The sequence below is a fragment of the Phaseolus vulgaris genome, chromosome 2, assembly GCF_000499845.2.
Source record: "Phaseolus vulgaris cultivar G19833 chromosome 2, P. vulgaris v2.0, whole genome shotgun sequence".
NCBI classification, from domain to species: domain Eukaryota; kingdom Viridiplantae; phylum Streptophyta; class Magnoliopsida; order Fabales; family Fabaceae; genus Phaseolus; species Phaseolus vulgaris.
In genome coordinates, this window is record NC_023758.2 from 29,843,812 (window position 1) to 29,862,188 (window position 18,377).

Here is an 18,377-nt window from a genome sequence, read left to right on the forward strand (position 1 = left end):
TCGGTGAAAGGAAGGTGGATTGTGAACGTTGCGTGCTTAGCAGCAGTGAACAAGGAGCATGCGTGTGTGGGGGTTGATTCAGCTTTCAGAACAAACAAGGTTGTGTGTCACTTTGACATATGCTCCAAGTCTGGGGATTATCATAGAAAACTGTGTAGAAGTTGGCGGTGGATGGTGGACGATGGTGGAGACTTCTCCGAACAAGACTACAACCAGTAGAGTGGGATTGATCTGCTCTAATACCAACTCAAAAGAGACTATATTTATTTATAGTTTTCTAATACAATGTGTAGAAGGAAGAGTATAATCAAAAGACAGAACTAGAGTCCTAGGTATAGTGATAGGCATAGCTCATAGCAATTTTCCCACACAAACTATTTAAGACCTAATCTAACAAGTCTAAATATCTATGTATGGGTGGTCTCCATTTGCTCCAAATGTTGAATCCTCTACACTTATGCTGAGTAAACTTTATATAGGATACTAATTTTTACTAATTCAAGTGTCATATCATGATAATGATCATCATACTAAAACGAAGATAAATTTGACATCTATATGCGTCTGTGATTCCTAAATAGCAATCATTTTGCATTCTTTTAAGGATTATTTACATGATAAAGAACTGTGCAACAAAGTAGTTGGAAATGTTTTTTTTTCCTCTCGCACAAATATAACTTCTATTGCAAAGAATTTTGTACTTCTAACTAAACTAAACTGGTTTCTGTCTGTGTGGCTCTAACTATATGAATTCTTAAATATTGTTTCTCATGCTTTCTTTTCTTTAATCAGGCTATCAGCACCATTTGCTAAAATATAGATGCGGTATAGATGGCAGAATCTAAAGTACTGTGACCATTATTTGTAGTGCATGCATCTGTGCTATGAATGTGGTGCTTTTTCCATTTTTAAGATTTTAATTTTATTTTCAGCTGTCAAGTCCATTATCTAGGGGATCAGTTAGTGTTGAGGCTCGAAATGGGGGAAGGTACAATTTTACTTTACATTATATATATGTTGCAGTTCTATTTTGTTTTTAAGCTTGTGAATACTGGCTTCATTCTCATTGTATTGAAAAACTGTAATGACATCAGCACCACTGCAAGAGCTCGTTCTATGGATGTTCTTCCTTCATCTTTGGTGACAGATAAGAATGATGGCAATTTTGCTTTAGTTAAATCCGGTTCTGGGAAAGTTAAGACTACCCCTGCCGGTGAATATCTTACTGCAGCCCTGAATGAATTTAATCCTGATCAGTATGAAGGAGTTGCTGCCATTTCTGATGGTGCAAACAAGCTTCTGATGCTGGTATGGATCTTGAATGTTTAGGTTCAGTTTATACTTTAGTGAAAGCAGATAAATTGAAGTTATGTGCAAAATTGTTCTTTATTTCTATATAAAGTACCTTTTCATACGAATGTTGCTATGCTCATCACACTTCTAAACTTGAAAGCTTGTATACTCTTACCTCTTCTGCTTGAGTTGCTGCCAAAATGCAGGCATGAGACGATGCTTGCTATTAGTTCAGTTTGAAAATGTGTGGAACTTATTAGTGATAGTATTCTTATGGTTACCAGACAATTTGTGTGGCAACATATTACCAGAGAGGAGAAAAATTGCATTGTTTGGGACTTGAAATATCCTCCTGTAAAAGAAAAATACAATAATATCAGATTTAGTTGCTATAAATGCCAAAATTTGTCCAATTTCTTTGAAATAAATCATTTGTGGGCCTTCTTCTGATTGCTAAGCTTCTAAATAGTTGGATCATGACATGCTACCAGGGCTTAAGTTCATATGGGTGGGTTGTCCAGGGTTTGTTCCTTTCTGCCCCTTGTAGAAAGATTTACAGAAATTATGTTATGAGCACACACATGGTTCTCTATTTATTGGGAATAGTAATGATATAATAGAAGGAAACAAAATAAATATAAAACTTAATCCCTAAAATATAGGCTATACAATATTTTCCTACATACTCAATTATTAAGAAGTGGACTTTAATTATTAAGAAGTGTACTTTAGACCTAACTCAACCTTACAAAACCGGCTCATAAAGTGAGGTTTACATCCACTTATATATAAGAAATGTCCATATATCTGGTTGATGCGGAATTTTCAACAGCAATCATATCTTTGACTTGTGTAAGGTAGGGTGTGCTTGTGAGTATCCACACTTCAAGACCAAGTGATCTTGCATTACAGGGCATGTTATATATAAACCACTCTAAAAGCTTAATCCTGCAAAATGGAGTTTTACCATCATTGTTCTTAATGGCCACAGGTTCTGGCTGCTGTCATCAAAGCTGGTGCCTCAAGAGAACATGAAATACTTGCTGAAATTAGAGATGCTGTTTTTTCATTTATTCGAAAAATGGAACCAAGGCGAGTATTGGATACCATGCTTGTTTCCCGTGTTAGAATCTTGTATATAAGATCTTTGCTTGCCAGATCCCCAGAGTTGCAATCCATTAAGGTAGAGTGTTTTTCTTCTTATGACTTGTTAATGCATACTTAGTGATGTGCTATTGTATTTTCCAATTGTACCTTTCTAATTTAGTAAATCTTGCACTCTTGATTGAAAGGTATTGCCAGTTGAGTGCTTTCTTGAAAAGGCCAACACTGGACCCAGTAGAAGTTCCAGCCGAGCAAGCAGTCCTGGTAGATCTTCTGTGCAATATGTTGATGAGCAGATCCAGGGATTTAAAGTGAATATAAAGCCAGAAAAGAAATCCAAATTTTCATCTGTTGTGTTGAAGATACGTGGGATTGATGAGGTAATGATATTATCCTTTAATCATTCTGGTTAGATTTGCTAGAAAATTATTGAGCGGGATTTTGTTTTCCTTGTCTTTCTTTTGTTTGAATTTTGAATATCATAAATAATATGCTATTTCTTGGTGATCCTGTCTCCTATTTTTACCTATGTTGATTAGAATATGCATGTGTGTCACCTTGTTTTATATTTTTGAATAAACCGTGTAGGAAACCTGGAGACAGCAGGTAACTGGGGGAAAGCTTAGGGAAATCAGTGAGGAAGCAAAAAGTTTTGCAATTGGAAACAAGGCTCTTGCTGCTCTCTTTGTACATACTCCAGCTGGAGAGCTGCAGCGCCAAATTAGGTCCTGGCTTGCTGAGAAGTTTGATTTTCTATCTGTTATGGGAAATGATACACCAGGGGGAACAACTGGTCAGTTGGAGCTTATTTCAACTGCAATTATGGATGGTTGGATGGCTGGACTTGGCAGTGCTCAGTCTCCCCAAACTGATGCCCTTGGCCAACTTCTATTTGAATATTCAAGACGTGTCTATACTTCTCAACTGCAGCACTTAAAGGTATATTTCATCTTAAATCTGTCTAGAATGATTATTCTAAATGGATACTATTTGATGTTCTTGATTACTGGAAAAAAGCCCTGTTCAACTTGTGACTGTTCAAGAGAGGTGGCACTGTTACTAGTTAAGTGAATTGTGTTTGACGTATTTGTAAACATGCTAGACTTTGGCTACTTATTTACATTGGCATTGTTATTGGATAAAGTGTTTCTCTTTACTTCACTTTGGTATTTAGCCAATGTTTACTCTAAATGAGTGTTTTTATTGGATGCACAAAGATATTGTCCCTTAGTAAGGTTTACTTAGATGAAACACTTTCTTCTAGGCATGTATTTTGTTGTTTACTTTTTTAGAGGATATCATGTCTCTGTCATAGGAAATTGGACTAGATCATAATACATTATGTATATGTTCTCACTATTCTACAGCAGATATCAATGAGGTATTATCTTCAAGAGATACAGAATAACAGAGAAATGTAGGAAACTGAACTAGGAAAATAGAAAGATTACCCACACTTTGGAGAAGTGTGGTTTTCTGACACAAATCCTTGACTCTTTAATTTTCCTGTTTACTCTCTTTCCCATATTTTCCATGCTGACTCCACTATTTTGTCTATCCTTCTTGAGACCCATGCCATGTAGGATGTTAATTGTTCTCCTTTCTATTCATGCTTGCTTTGGAATCTGATCCCATGTTGCTCATCCAACATCTTCCTATAACATGTTGTTTCCATCCATTATACTTGTTTGTCTTCCCTTTCCTCTTTGTCAGTTCTTGAAGCTACACATGATGCCTTAGCCCACTTTAGATGGAGACAGGCCATGTTTGATGAACTGTGCGCTCTTCAGAACAACAATACTTGGGATTTTGTTCCTTTTTCATCCTAGGAAATCTATTGTTGGTTGTCGATGAAATTTCACATTCAAAGTTAGCTCTAATGGTACTATTGACCATCTCAAAGCTCGTTTAGTGCTAAATATTATATTCAAATCTTTGGGCTAGACTATGGTGACACCTTTTCTTTGATCACCAAGATGTCCTCTTTCAAATTATTCTTAGCCATGGTTGCTCTTCAACATTGATCCCTCCATCAATTGGATGTAAAAATTGTCTTCCTACATGGTGATTTGTTGAAGGGAATTTATATTGAAGAACCTCCTGGTTGTTGCTTAAGGGGAGTCTTCCCGCTTGGTATGTCGTCTCCAGGAATCTTATATCGTCTTAAATAGTCTCCCAAGGCATGGTTTGGTAGATTCAATGCAATTGTCCAACAATTTGATGACTCAGTGAGACTAATCATTCTATGTTTTATCATCACTCAAGGATGTAGTGCGTCTACCTTGTATGAATGGTTAACTCCAATAGTCAGTTGGCGGATGTCTTCACGTATCATGTAGGGTCCTAGAAATGATTATATTTGTAAAGTTTGGTGTATACGATTTATATGCACTAGTTTGAGGAGTGCAAAATGTATGTTCAATATGTGGGCTTGGGCCCATCTCTTTGTAAAGTATTGTAGAGTCTTTATGTAATATGTTCCTTTGTTGTGCCCAAAACACACAAATTCATTCATATGAATATCCATCTTATATTCTTGCAATTACCATATATGGCCAGTAACATTTGTGGGGTTTTCTTGATTGGGGTTTTAGTTGTTTGAACCCATCATGAACCAAAAAATGAGAGAAACTTGTTTGACTAATTTTCTTATACATGTTAAATTATATTTTGATGTTGTTTCATTTTAGAATAATTTATCTTGGTTATATAACTGAACTTGTTTAGATAGGTTAAGTAGTCTTTCCTAAAAAGCTGTTTTTCTTATTAGCATTAATTGCCTTGATATATCATTTTTTCTTTCTTGTACTCTTGGTATTCTTGATGTAATTTTCCTCTATAAATAACAAGGATCAACTAAGAGATAATCAATCTCTTAAACTCTTTTTCATATTTTCAGTCTTAAGTCCTAACATTGACTTATCAGGATATTGCTAGTACATTGGCAACAGAAGAGGCTGAAGATGCAACACAAGTGGCCAAGTTGCGTTCAGCACTAGAATCTGTTGATCACAAAAGAAGAAAGGTAATTTATTTCACACTTGAGATGGAGCAAAAGATTTTTGGAATTGCCTGTGTTAATCCTTAAACCCTAAAAATGAATGCCTATTTATGATATCCTGGCAATTATTTTCAGATTTTGCAACAAATGAGAAGTGATGTAGCTTTACTGACCTTGGAAAATGGTGGTTCACCTGTTCAAAATCCTTCTACTGCCGCTGAGGATGCAAGATTAGCATCTCTTATTTCACTTGATAGAATATTGAAGCAAGTCAAGGTTTCTTTTTTCTTATTGAAATCTGTTTTCCAAACTTTAGTATTCTACTAGGAAATACTCAATAACTTGTGGTATAATTTGAACAGGATATAACTAGACTTTCTACTGTGAACATCATCGAGAAAAGTAAGAAGAGAACGGTGCTGGGTTCTCTTGATAAATTGACAGAACAAATGCCTTCGCTTCTTGAAATTGATCATCCATGTGCTCAGAGGTGCATTGCAGATGCTCGCAGAGTGGTTGAGGTAAGCAAATTGATGCTCTATATGGCTTGATTGTATCTTGAGTTGTGAAGGAATCAGATTGTGCTTTAAACTGTGTTTGCATACTCAGTTTCGACTAAAATCACAACTTTTGCTCTGGGAAAAAAACACATCTCTCATCATAATCACAGGAACATTGCCATTGGGTAGATGAGTGGGGGGAGTTACCGTCTTCTAAACATTACCATTTATGTACTCTGTCGTATACTTTTTAAAAGGCGTCTCTCTTTTTTATGCTTCCCAAGATTTATCTGGTTTTTCTGTATTTGACTATTTTATCATTTTTTTTAAAATTATTGTTAACTAAATTTGTGTTATCAACCCAGTTATATACTTAAGAAATGCTGTACCCAAAAGAAAAAGGAAAAGTAAGGTATAAAAGGATGAAAACAAGTTGAAATGAATGCTTTTCTATCTCGGCATTTCTGGTAAAATTGGGTCTATGTCCGACCATTGTTGAGTTTTGGGATTCCTAAACCCTCTTTTATGATGCAGTCAATTCCTGAAGAAGATGACCGCATCCAAAACCTGTCACATTCTCGTAAGCCATCTACTGATACAGGCTCTGGATCTGGAACTGATGTGGCACAATGGAACGTCCTTCAATTCAATACGGGTAATACCTCTTCATTTATAATAAAATGTGGAGCAAACTCAAATTCAGAACTAATCATTAAAGCCGAGGCCAGAGTTCAGGAACCTAAAGGGGGTGAGATTATGAGGGTAGCCCCAAGGCCGTCCATTTTGGAAAATATGAGCTTGGAGGAAATGAAACAAGTATTTGCTGAACTACCCGAGGCTCTAAGATTGCTTGCCCTAGCAAGGACTGCAGATGGAACTCGAGCACGATATTCTAGATTATATAGGACCTTGGCTATGAAGGTTCCATCACTTAGGGATCTGGTAAGTGAACTTGAAAAAGGGGGTGCACTGAAAGATGCGAGAACATGACCTTTTAAAGGGTATGCCCCGAGTTGCTTGCATCCGAGGCATCGGTTTGGGGACAGGGGTCATTGAGTGTTGGGGACCATTGTGTGCATCATGTACAACTGTTATTCTCTATGTTTGTTATTGTATTTAGTTGTAATTATCACAGTTTTTTTATACTGAAGTTTTGTTTATCAAGTTAGTCGATCCAAAGAACAAGTCTTATTTTTACTTGATATTTGATAATTAAAGGTAGTTTAAACAGTGAGACTTGATTTTCTTTTGAACTTCTATGTGGAAGCATTTTAGGTACTCTTCAGTGTTGGGAATCACTTTGTGCATCCTGTACAACTGTTATTTTTGTATGTCATTGTATTTAGTTGTAATTATCAGTCTTTTTAGCACTGCAGTTTTGTTAATCAATCCAAAGAACGAGTCTTGTTTTTTTTATTTGATGATTGATAACTAGAAAGTTTAAAAGGTGAGACTTGATTTTCATTTGAACTTCTAAATAGGAGCATTTAGGTACTCTTGTAATACTTCTCTCATTACAGATTTTTTTTTTTGTAATTTATTAGATTTTTTATGTTAGATTGATTTTGGGTCTAGACTTGGTTATGTATTGGGAAGATATGAAATCTTATGACGTATTAATGTAGTTTTTAAAATATTTTTTTATCCCTTTAATAATATAAAACTATATAAAATATTATTTGATAATCTTTTAAAAGAATATTTATTTAAATCTAACAAGTTATTGACTTTGTTTTTTAGTATATGTTGAGAAATGTTTTGGTTTTAAAAATTGAATAATTTTAGTATTTTAATAAGATTTTATATTTTTTAGAGTGTAATATATAATAAGAGATTATACTTAATATACATACGAATTATAGAATAAGTGAATATAATGTTTGCGAATTATAGAATAATATAATGTAGATTGTTGACATTGTATGTTAAGTGAATTTTACTTATAAGTATAATTTCATTAAAATAAATTTTATTATATGAAATTATCTTTGATAATTAAATGTATGATACACATAAATATATTTAAATAATTTCCTAAATTTGTTATGTTTAAATTATTTTAAAGTATTAAATATAAGATTAAATGTATCGTCATAGTAGGGGTGATAAAATGAATTGGGTATGGTGAGTCAGCTTGCCAACTTGTCTTTATTTAGGTAGAATTAGTTAATATTTTAAAAATGTTGTTTTGGTCCGGTTCACCTAACTCGTCAAGTCATGGGCGGGATGTTATGGGCGAGTCTATGAAACTCTATTTGCATTAATTTTTTATATTAGGTCAAGCTTATCCCATGTCCAGATGAATTAAATCGAGTTAAGCTTAAGTTAGACTTGATCTAGTTTAGTCGAACTCAAGTAGGGTCGGATTAAGACTAAATCTAGTTGTCGATGTCAAGTCATATAAGACCTATGCCAGGTTAAATCCAAGTTTAATTAGGTTAGACAAGGTCGGGTTAGGTTGTAGTGAGTCCAGATCATATTTAATCGAGTTGAACTTAAGTAGGTTGGGTTGAGTTCAATTTTACAATTAAATTAGAAATAATAAAAATATTTGAGAAAAAATTTATAATTAATATAAAATATTTAGAACCAAATTATAATTTAGAATATTTTAATTACTCATATAAATACGAAAAATATTTAAGAGCTAAATGAAATCTTATTATAATATTGTAATAGTTAAACTTTTATGTGAGGAGTAAATGTAATTCATCTACAAATAAGTCAAATTTATACGTGAAGTAAAACTTATGCATATAGCTTATTACACTAGAATCTTCAATTTGTTTTATAAGTTTTAATGTTTTTAATTTTTATACCTATGATTAAATTTAGTATTAGTTTTTCAAATTATTTTATTATTTTATTTCTCATAAATTCTATTTATTTTCTTAAAATGATTATTTTTTTGTTAAATGATAATGTAATATACATTTAGGTATGTAATATTATTTAATTGGTAAGAATATTGTTTAACCCGTGTGATCATAAATTCGTAAGGAGACTCCGTAAATAATTCATAATTGAATATTTGTTAGATTAATAAAAGTTATATTACTGCAAAATGAACTCGAAGAGAGTTTGAATGTAAAATTGTTTAAAATTTCATAACGGATAATTATAAGAAGAGTATATGAGAGTGATGATAGAGAAAGAGCTACAACTACAAGTTATGTATAAGTGATAACAAATTCACGCTAAAAGGAAGAGTATGTTTTATTGTTAAATGATTATTTCTCCAATAATTCAATAAAATGTTTATGATTATACAAGCCTTCGAATCATAAAATGTTCATGATTATGTGCTACTTGCATAAGTTTATAATGCACTCTTATAGTGTATTTGCATTTGCATTCAATTACTTAAGAAGATCCAATAATCATGATATTCAACACTTATCACAAATAGGTTGCAGACATAGTTTGCTAGGTAGGTTAGATAATTGATTGTATAAATTGATTTTTTTAAAATAACATGGAATTGTCAATTTTTGTGTGATAGTGATAAACTAAGAATCATACAATTTAACGTCACACAATTTACAAATTTCACATTTTTTTGAGTTTTATATTTCAACAGTGATATTAATGTGAAATATATAATAAATAAATTATATAGAATATATGTAATAAATGATATTTATTCATAATAAGCTACACCTCTCAGTACCATCCAATAATAAAAGAAAATAATTTGTTAAACTTAAGAAAATAGAAGAATGTGAATTGCCTATTTGGAGTGGTTTCAAAATTTTACATGACCTGTTTAATATACGAATAAGTATATAATTCTGTGGCATACACATATTATGTAATTATAAAAAATAATATATATATATATATATATATAATAATAATAATTTTAATTATTTCTTTGAACTTATCATTTAATATCTCATAATAACTAAAACAAATGGTTATTCTGATACTCATCTTAAACCACACTTTAAAGGAGAACAATAATTTGTTATAAATCATCATCAACATAAAATAGACTTTGTAGAACAAATTGAGAATGTGTTGTATGTATAGTCAATAAAAATAATTTTTGTTTTAATTATGTATTTTTTTAATAGTCAATTATTTTGTTGGGAATATTGTAAATGTCTAACTTTTTTATTATTTTAAATAACATTTAATTCATATTTTTTTATTTATATAATCAAATATTTTGCAAAATAATAGTCTAGATAAATCACTTAATTTTTAAATTATTTAATAAACAGGATACTTATAATTTAATAGATAAACTTTTAATAAAATATAAGGATGTGAGTATTTTAGTGAAAGGCATCTAAACATCTAATGCAAGGTGCTAAGTTGGAGAGAGTGAATACTAATGAAGTGTTTATATAGAAAAATATAAAAGTAAGTATTGAGTAAAAGTTGGACTTATTTAAACATTCAAAAAATATTACTGTATTGGAAATTACCTTTATAATTTTGTAAAAAGTACATTATAAAATAAATAATATATGTTTTGATAATATAATTTTTATTTTACACAATTATTTTATAAATTAGTATGATTGTGTACGTGGTTAGTATTTAAAGTATCTTATTTCATAATCTTTTAATTTATAAGTTATAACTTATTTTAGTTAGCTTTTAACTTATTTAATTTTGTTATTCTTATATTTTAATATTTTTTACCTATTATTATTTATTTTAATTTTATAAAAAAGAATTAACTATTACACTATTTTTTTTAAATTAATTTTTTTTATATAGTTCAAGTTAAAAAAGATTTAACATTATAAATTAGAATAACTAATGTTTCACAGGTACCTCTGTGAATGTTACAACGAAAAAGGTGAAAAACAAAATTTAAAATTCTGAAAATAAATAAATAAAAAATAATTTAATTAATATTTATTATATCAAATTATTTAAATAAAACAACTTGTGAAAATAAAAGAATCTCGTACAACTTTTGAAAATAAATAATACTAAATTTTTTTATAAAAATATAATTATTTTAAAAAATATGATTACATAATATATTTTTATCAAAAAAACACATCTTCAGTTATATATTTTTATATTAGTTTATATTTATAAAATATTTTTCAATCTAATAAGTTAGTTTATTTTTATAAACTAAAAGTTTAACAACTACTAACTAGATTATAATTTAATTTTGTAAAATCAAACTCTTGGTTTTTAGCACATTCATTCAGAAGATAAATGGAATCCATTTTTATATGAAAAATTCTTAAAAGAATAATAATTAAATATATTTTACGTTTTAATACTATAACCTAAATTAGTTTTTAGTTTAATCAAAATTTTCGATTACGTGAGAATAGTTATAGTAAGAAAACTAATGTAGTTAATTATTTCATGTAAACATTCCATTTTTCTTATGTGACGAATGAATTTCAAGATAACTATATTATAATAGTATAATGTATATATGTATGAGTAATAAAAGTTCAATGACTAAAATCAGTTTTTATTTTATTTTATTTTATTTATATATTCTAATTTTTATATATAAAAATGTTAAAATATTTAAAAAATTGTTATCTAACCCATTGCAATGTATATTTTTATAATATATTTTTAAATATTTTAATTTTTTTTATTTTATATAAAAAATTAAAATTAATTTTAGTCATGTGAACAATCACTCACTATTGTCGTAAATATTTAAATATAATTCATGATGGAAGTTGTTTGTCATGTTAAAAAAAAAAGTTATTATCATTCCTTTGACAATAACTCATTCCAATAGTTTTTTTTATTACAGTTATCCACAATGTCGAAAGTTTTGATTAGGGATGAAAATCAATATCGCGTTATAGTACATGGACGAAAAAACATAGGCAAATTCTTCCTGCACCTCCATATTTTTTTTTATTTTAACATCACCCTTTTGAGTATGTTGGAGAGTGTAGTGTTTTCTTCTTCATTTTCAAGTAGTGATGTTTGCTTGTGATGGTTGGTGATGAACGTTGGTAATTGAGGTAAATTTTGTGGTGTTTTTAATGGTGGTGATTGTGTTTTCGTTTGTTTATTCTTTTCATTTTTTTGGAAGCCACAAAACCTAGAAAAAAACCAGCGAGATGTAAAAATGGAGTACAAAACTAAAAAAAATATTTTTGCACTGGAAAATGTCGAATACAATGAATTTTCTTGCCAACCTTCTTACATACGCTCAAATGATGGAATTGCTCTCAAACGCTACGATTGAAGAATAATGGGAGTGCTACGACTGGAAGAAAGATATGCGACCAGAAGGAAAGTATGGGGTGCAGGAGTGTAGATAAGAATATGTTTCATTTATAATTATTTAAAATATTTAAAAGGATTAAAACCAACTTACTTTTCATAATTGTTCTTATAAGGGCCTAAAAACAAACTCTTTTTTTATCCTCAGTCTGCTAACTTTTCAGTCTTCGCTTTCGGACTTCCTTCTTGACTTAAGCTTTCAGCTTGTCAACTCTTAATTTGCACTTGGTTTATAAATCTTCCTCGTTTAATTGAATTACTCGATGAACACCTCCCAGTCAACCTTAATTTACTCCCTCCATTTTATCTTTCGATGCTTAGTCTCAGCTTCCTCTCACAGATGGGTGTGTGTACCTGAAAGGTGCTCAGATGTCAAAGTTAGATTCGGTTTTACACGAAAATTGGATCAATTCACTCTACTTACCTCTTAGGATGACCCTCTATTTATACTACTCTTTTATTGGGCTCAGAAGTTATTTGGGCTTTTTCTCTTTGTATTCAACATTTACTACACACACCTGCATATTTGGGCCATGTTTCATGGACTTTTAACAATTTCCATTCTATTTTATCTTTTTCTTTTAATTCTTTCAATTTACCTTTTTTTATTCAACTCCACAGCTTAACCTTTCAGTTGAACTTTCTACCCAATGGACCCTTTTGGCCTAATCGGACCTTTCGGTCCAATTGGATTTCTCGACCAAATGGGACCTCTCAACTCAATCAGTAGCCCCATGCATAAGGAGACTTAAGAGATGAAATGCCTATTAAGAAGCGAAACGTCACCTTTTTGTATTTTCAGAGGGAAAACAATTTTTGAAAAAATGGCTTTAATGATGTATTAATTGCGAAAAGACTTTTACGTTTTGCACGCTTCCTCTTGATTGTACTGCTTGACGTGACAAGATAAAAGTCTCCAACCATTGGATGTAACTAAATCCAATGGTTACAATGCCATGACTCTTCATATGTCATCACTCTTCCACCATCATAAATCTTCAACTCCATTCATCTTGTTATGCTATTTCTCCACTCATCACATTCGAGAAGTTTAAGCAAATATTTGCAGAAGGTATAATGTCTTCATCAAGCTCTGTTTCTGTTTCTTCTGAGTTTACGGGATTTTCGAGCACGAGCAATGAATCTACTGGGAGAGTGATTGAAACCAATAAAAATGCCGAATTGACTTCCTCATCTGAAACACTCTCATGTATGAAATCGTCAAGCAAAGAGGTTGTGGATGCTTAAGCCGAAGAGAGGGAGGAATTAGCCGAACGAAGATTAAGTCTTCGTCTTGGTTATGAATGGGTTAATCCGAAAGTTCGGGAATTTTTCTCTCAGTACCAATTCTCTTCAACCCTTCGTAGTTTCCTTTCTAAGCTTTATGTGTATTCTTTTGATGCCACTAAGGAGATCATTTCTTTCCGGCAAGCTCGAGCCATTGATAACGTTTGGCATGGCTATGAGGGCGAGACCTGTGAATTCTTTTATTTTTATGAATGTCTCTTCACTGATCTCCATATTAAATTTCCTTTAAGTGAATTTCAAATGGGTGTCCTCCATTTTCTTAATGTTGCACCTACTCAACCCCACCCTAACAGATGGGCTTACATGCAAGCTTTTAGTGTTTTATGTATATCTTTCTTTGACCCTCAGTCCAAAAACGTTCCTATATTACTACAGTTCTCGGTTTGGTAAGAAACCTAGTTGGTTGTCTTTGATTAGTAAGACAAAAAATTATTTTCTTTCCCCATTTACTTCTTCATACAAAAACTTTAAAGGGGGTTTCTTTAAAATTCTTATTGAAGAAACCAGGAGAAACTATTTCTTTAACGGCGATGTTCCAAAGTTTCCTTTCTACTGGACCCATGCTCCTTTGAAGTTCAACTCTTGTTCACATCATTCCATGAGTATTGAAGAGCGGCATGTTACTTCGGTTCTCAGTCACTTTTCCCAGAAGATTCCCATTCGTGCTCTGCTTCGGCTATACATTTCTCGTAAACCCCAAAAAGATTTCATTGGTATGTGATTCTTTCGGATTCTCTCTTTTGATAATAAGAGAATTTTAACTTTGCTAAATCTTTTGATAATGTTCAGATTTGATGGCGGCTACGAACCCGAAAGGACATGCTTACTTCTCTAAGTTATTTAACCAATTTGGAGGTTCAACTCCTCGACCTGAGAGAGAAATTCAACAAGTAGAAGTTGAAATTGTTGAACCTACCTCTCGAATAGAAGTTGAAGATGCTGTAAACGTCGAAGCAGGGCCTTCCAAGAAGACTAGGAAACGAGATAAAGGCAATAAAAGATCACATTCTTCTAAGAAACACTATCATGGTTTGGGGAGTTCTTCTCAATCTCTTCTTGAAACCATCTTTGCGTCTTCCACACGTTTCTCAGATTTCGTTCACTCCAATCTTGACTCATCCTCTCGCGACATGTTCAAATCTATTCATGTTCCTTCTCTTACTAATTCAATGTTTGAACTTACTAGCCGTGCTTTTTTTATTAATAAGGCGATAAGAGAAGAAACCAAAAACAATATTTCTTCCTCTGAGCTTGAGAAATTGAAAGGCGAAGCTGCCGAATCAAATGAAAAAAGTCATATTATTAACTTCTCAAATTGAAGAACTGTCTCTAGTCAATAGCTGGAAGGAGGTCGAGAAGGAAACATTGAAGAATAAGGTTACTCATCTTTCGGCCCAAAGGATGACACTTGACACTGAGAATCAACAATTGAAAGAAAACCTTGTTGATTTTTCTGCTGGGAAGAAAATTGATTTTGAAAACATTCTCCGCTTGGAAACTGAGATAAACGAGTTGAAGTCAAGAGTTAATCAAGCTGAAAGTTTTGTTGTTCAACAACACAAGTTAGGCTTTGAGAAAGCTCTCCAACAGGCTAAATACTTTTACAAGATCCCCTTAGATGCTGGAAACTTTGATGTCGACAAAGACTTCTATAAGGGTGAATTGGTTCCGGTTGGTGAAATTCCTTATGACGAATCTCCAGAAGATGAAGGGAATGATGACAATGGGCGTGATGACGCCGAATAGCTCTAGTTATTCGTTTTGTAAAAGTTCCCGAGTAAAAACTCTCGGGTTCTTGGATGTATGGCATCAAACTATATATACTATTTTATTTACTTTACATCTATCTTATTTACCACAAAGATACTTGAACAGAGCGAGTTACCTACCAGCTTAAGTCATCTAATATAACAAATGTATTCGACTTCACCTTTCAGCATTAACTTTATATTTACTTTTTCCAGCTAAGATGATCGCATCACACCTTTCGACCTTAACTTTCGGTTTACTTTTTTAAGCTAAGATGAAGGCATCTCACCTTTTGGCCTTAACTTTCGGTTTATTTTTCAAGCTAAGATGAAGGCATCTCACCTATCGGCCTTATCTTTCGGTTCGTTTTTCAAGCTAAGATGAAGGCATCCCACGGCCTTAGCTTCGGCTTTTTTTCAAGCTAAGATGAAGACATCTCACCTTTCGGTCATAACTTTCAATTTGTTTTTCAAGCTAAGATGAAGGCATGCTTGACCGAGAGAATTACAAAATATAACATTCTTTGGGAGCAACTCATGCCGAAAGAATTACAAGAAAACGTTCTCTCGAGAGGGATTTCGCTTGGAATGACGACATCCAAGACTGAAAGATTAATAAAAATGTTCTTTCGGGAGGGATTTCAGGTAGAGTGAAAGCATCCAAGACCGAAAGAATTATAAGAAAATGTCCTTTCGAGAGGGATTTCACCTGGAGTGAAAGCATCCAAGACCGAAAGAATTATAAGAAAATGTTCTTTCGGGAGGGATTTCACCTGGAATGAAAGCATCCAAAACCAAAAGAATTATACAAAAATGCTCTTTCGGAAGGGATTTCACTTGGCATGAAAGCGTCCAAGACCGAAAGAATTATAAGAAAATTTTCTCTCGGGAGGGATTTCACTGCGCGTGAAAGCATCCAAGACCGAAAGATTAATAAGAAAATGTTCTTTCGGGAGGGATTTCATTGGGTGTGAAAGCATCCAAGACCGAGAGAAATTTTGTTAAACACATAGAAATTTCAACATTTTCTTCATTCATTGTTCTACAAAAGGACCCAATATACAGTAGTTGGTGTTCTTACATACAAGCTTAACTGAAATAAAACTTCAAGTGACTTACGTTCCATGTTCTGGATATTAACTTTTCATCTAACATTTCCAACCTATAAGCTCCGTTCTTCAAATTTTCTACTATTCTAAACGGTCCTTCCCAATTGGGTGCCAACTTCCCTTGTGTAGGGTCTTTTATTGCATCATTCCTCATTCTCCATACTAAATCCCCTTCATTAAAAGTTCTCAGTTGTACCTTTGCATTAAACCTCTTACACGCTCTTCTTTTTACTGCTGCTTCTCTGATTGTTGCTTTCTCTCGAAGTTCTTCAATCAAATCTAATTCTGCCTTTAAGCATTCATTATTAATATTCCAATCTTCTATTTGTCTTCGTAATGTTGGTTCATTGACTTCTATTGGCAACATAACGTTTGTCCCATATGTAAGGTTAAATGGCATTTCTCCAGTTCATGTCTGTGGTGTGCATCTATATGCCCACAATATTTCTGGTAATTTCTCGGCCCACAGTCTTTTCGCGCTTCCCAATCTCTTCTTCAGTTGGCTAAGAATGACTTTGTTAGCTGACTCTGCTTGTCCGTTTGTTTGCGGATGTTCAACTGAAGTGGTTGTAGACTTGATTCCCAAATTCGAATAGAATTCCAAGAGTTTTTTATCAGTTATAATAGAGTGTGGGATACCAAATCTACAAATTATATTTTTTCACACAAACGTTTGAACTTGTTGAGCCGTTATTTTTGTTAACGCTTCAACTTCTATCCATTTTGTGAAATAATCAACAGCAACAATCATAAATTTTGTTTGTCCTCGGCCTAAGGGGAATGGGTCGAGTATATCCATTCCCCATTTAGCAAACGACCAAGGGGAAACAATTCCTTGTAACTCTTGTGATGGTATATGGTTGAGACTTCCAAATTCCTGACACTTTTTACATGCTTTGACATATTGGTTATAGTTTTCTCGTATTGTCGGCCAATAGTATCCGCCATGACAGATTTTCGTTGCCATTGTTCGCACACCATAATGCAATCCACATAGTCCTTCATGAAGCTCTCAGATTACATGTTCAGATTGCTCTTGAGAGAGACATTTTAACAAAGGAATTGAAAACCCTCTTTTGTTCAATTCATCTCCTATGAGGATAAAGTTAGCAGCTTTTCTAGCCATTATGCCATCAGTTTCAATTCCTTGTTCTTTATTTTTAATCACTTCTTTGTATGATCGAATCCAATCATCTTTCTTTGTGGTAACAGTAAAACATTTTTCCACTCCAACTGTCGAACTGTGCAAGGTTTGTTGTATAATGAAATTGTGTTGAACTTGTCTTTGTTGACTTGTCAATTTGGATAGGGAATCCACTTTTGTGTTGTGTTCTCTCGAAATATGTATGATCTCGGCCATGTTAAAACTTTCCATAATGTTCAAGACTTTGTGATAATACCTCAGCAACAAGGGATCTTTTACCTGGTACTCTCCTTTCATGTGCCCAACCATTAATTGGGAATCACTTCGACATATAACATTTTGTCCACCCATGTCTTTGGCTATAATCAATCTGCAATTAAAGCCTCAAATTCGGCTTGATTATTCGAAGTTTTGAATTCAAATTTCAAAGCCATTTCCAAATGAAAATTTCTTGGGCCTTCTAACACAATTCCTGCTCCACTCCCTTTCTTGTTGGATGATCCATCAACAAATATGATCCAAGTTTCCTGATCAGCTTCTGTTGTCGGCATCTGGATAATAAAATTTGCTAACGCTTGAGCTTTAATTGCTCCTCGTGGCTCATATTTCATTCCAAATTTTGACAATTCTACTGACCATGCTACCATTCTTCCTGCGAGTTCAAGCTTTCTCAAGACTTTGGCTATCAGGCAATCAGTTCTTACAATTATCTGATGATTATGAAAATATGGTCGGAGGTGTTTATATTGTGTACACAAGTGTTAAGGCAATTTTTTCGACTAGTTGGTACCGAGTTTCAGCGCTTTGGAGGACTCTACTTACGAAGTATATAGGCTTTTCTTCTGGATTTTCTTGGATCAAGGTTGCTCCTATGGCTTCATGAGAAGTGGCAAGGTAGACAATGATAGGCTGAGTTGACACGGGCTTGATTAGGAT

At 32.8% G+C, this 18,377-nt stretch overlaps 2 protein-coding genes across 3 annotated transcripts in view; one reads left to right on the top strand and one right to left on the bottom strand.

Moving 5' to 3' along the window:
* Positions 1 to 7,256, top strand: part of LOC137811327 (kinesin-like protein KIN-14B) — a 32,553-nt gene extending 25,297 nt beyond the window's left edge. For both annotated transcript variants that reach the window (XM_068613020.1, XM_068613021.1), the window contains exons 16-24: positions 933 to 988; positions 1,095 to 1,308; positions 2,285 to 2,476; positions 2,586 to 2,777; positions 2,986 to 3,336; positions 5,324 to 5,422; positions 5,534 to 5,674; positions 5,761 to 5,919; positions 6,433 to 7,256. In XM_068613020.1, the coding sequence (XP_068469121.1) occupies positions 933 to 988; positions 1,095 to 1,308; positions 2,285 to 2,476; positions 2,586 to 2,777; positions 2,986 to 3,336; positions 5,324 to 5,422; positions 5,534 to 5,674; positions 5,761 to 5,919; positions 6,433 to 6,888 (1,860 nt within the window). In that variant the 3' untranslated portion in view covers positions 6,889 to 7,256. The remainder of the gene's footprint in view (positions 1 to 932; positions 989 to 1,094; positions 1,309 to 2,284; positions 2,477 to 2,585; positions 2,778 to 2,985; positions 3,337 to 5,323; positions 5,423 to 5,533; positions 5,675 to 5,760; positions 5,920 to 6,432) is intronic.
* Positions 7,257 to 15,829: 8,573 nt separating this feature from the next.
* Positions 15,830 to 16,697, bottom strand: LOC137809343 (uncharacterized). Its single transcript, XM_068610468.1, has 2 exons — positions 16,308 to 16,697; positions 15,830 to 15,961 (listed from the first exon to the last, which is right to left on the bottom strand). The coding sequence occupies exons 1-2, from the start codon at positions 16,695 to 16,697 to the stop codon at positions 15,830 to 15,832; spliced, it is 522 nt and encodes a 173-aa protein (XP_068466569.1).
* Between the last annotated feature and the right edge of the window lie 1,680 nt (positions 16,698 to 18,377).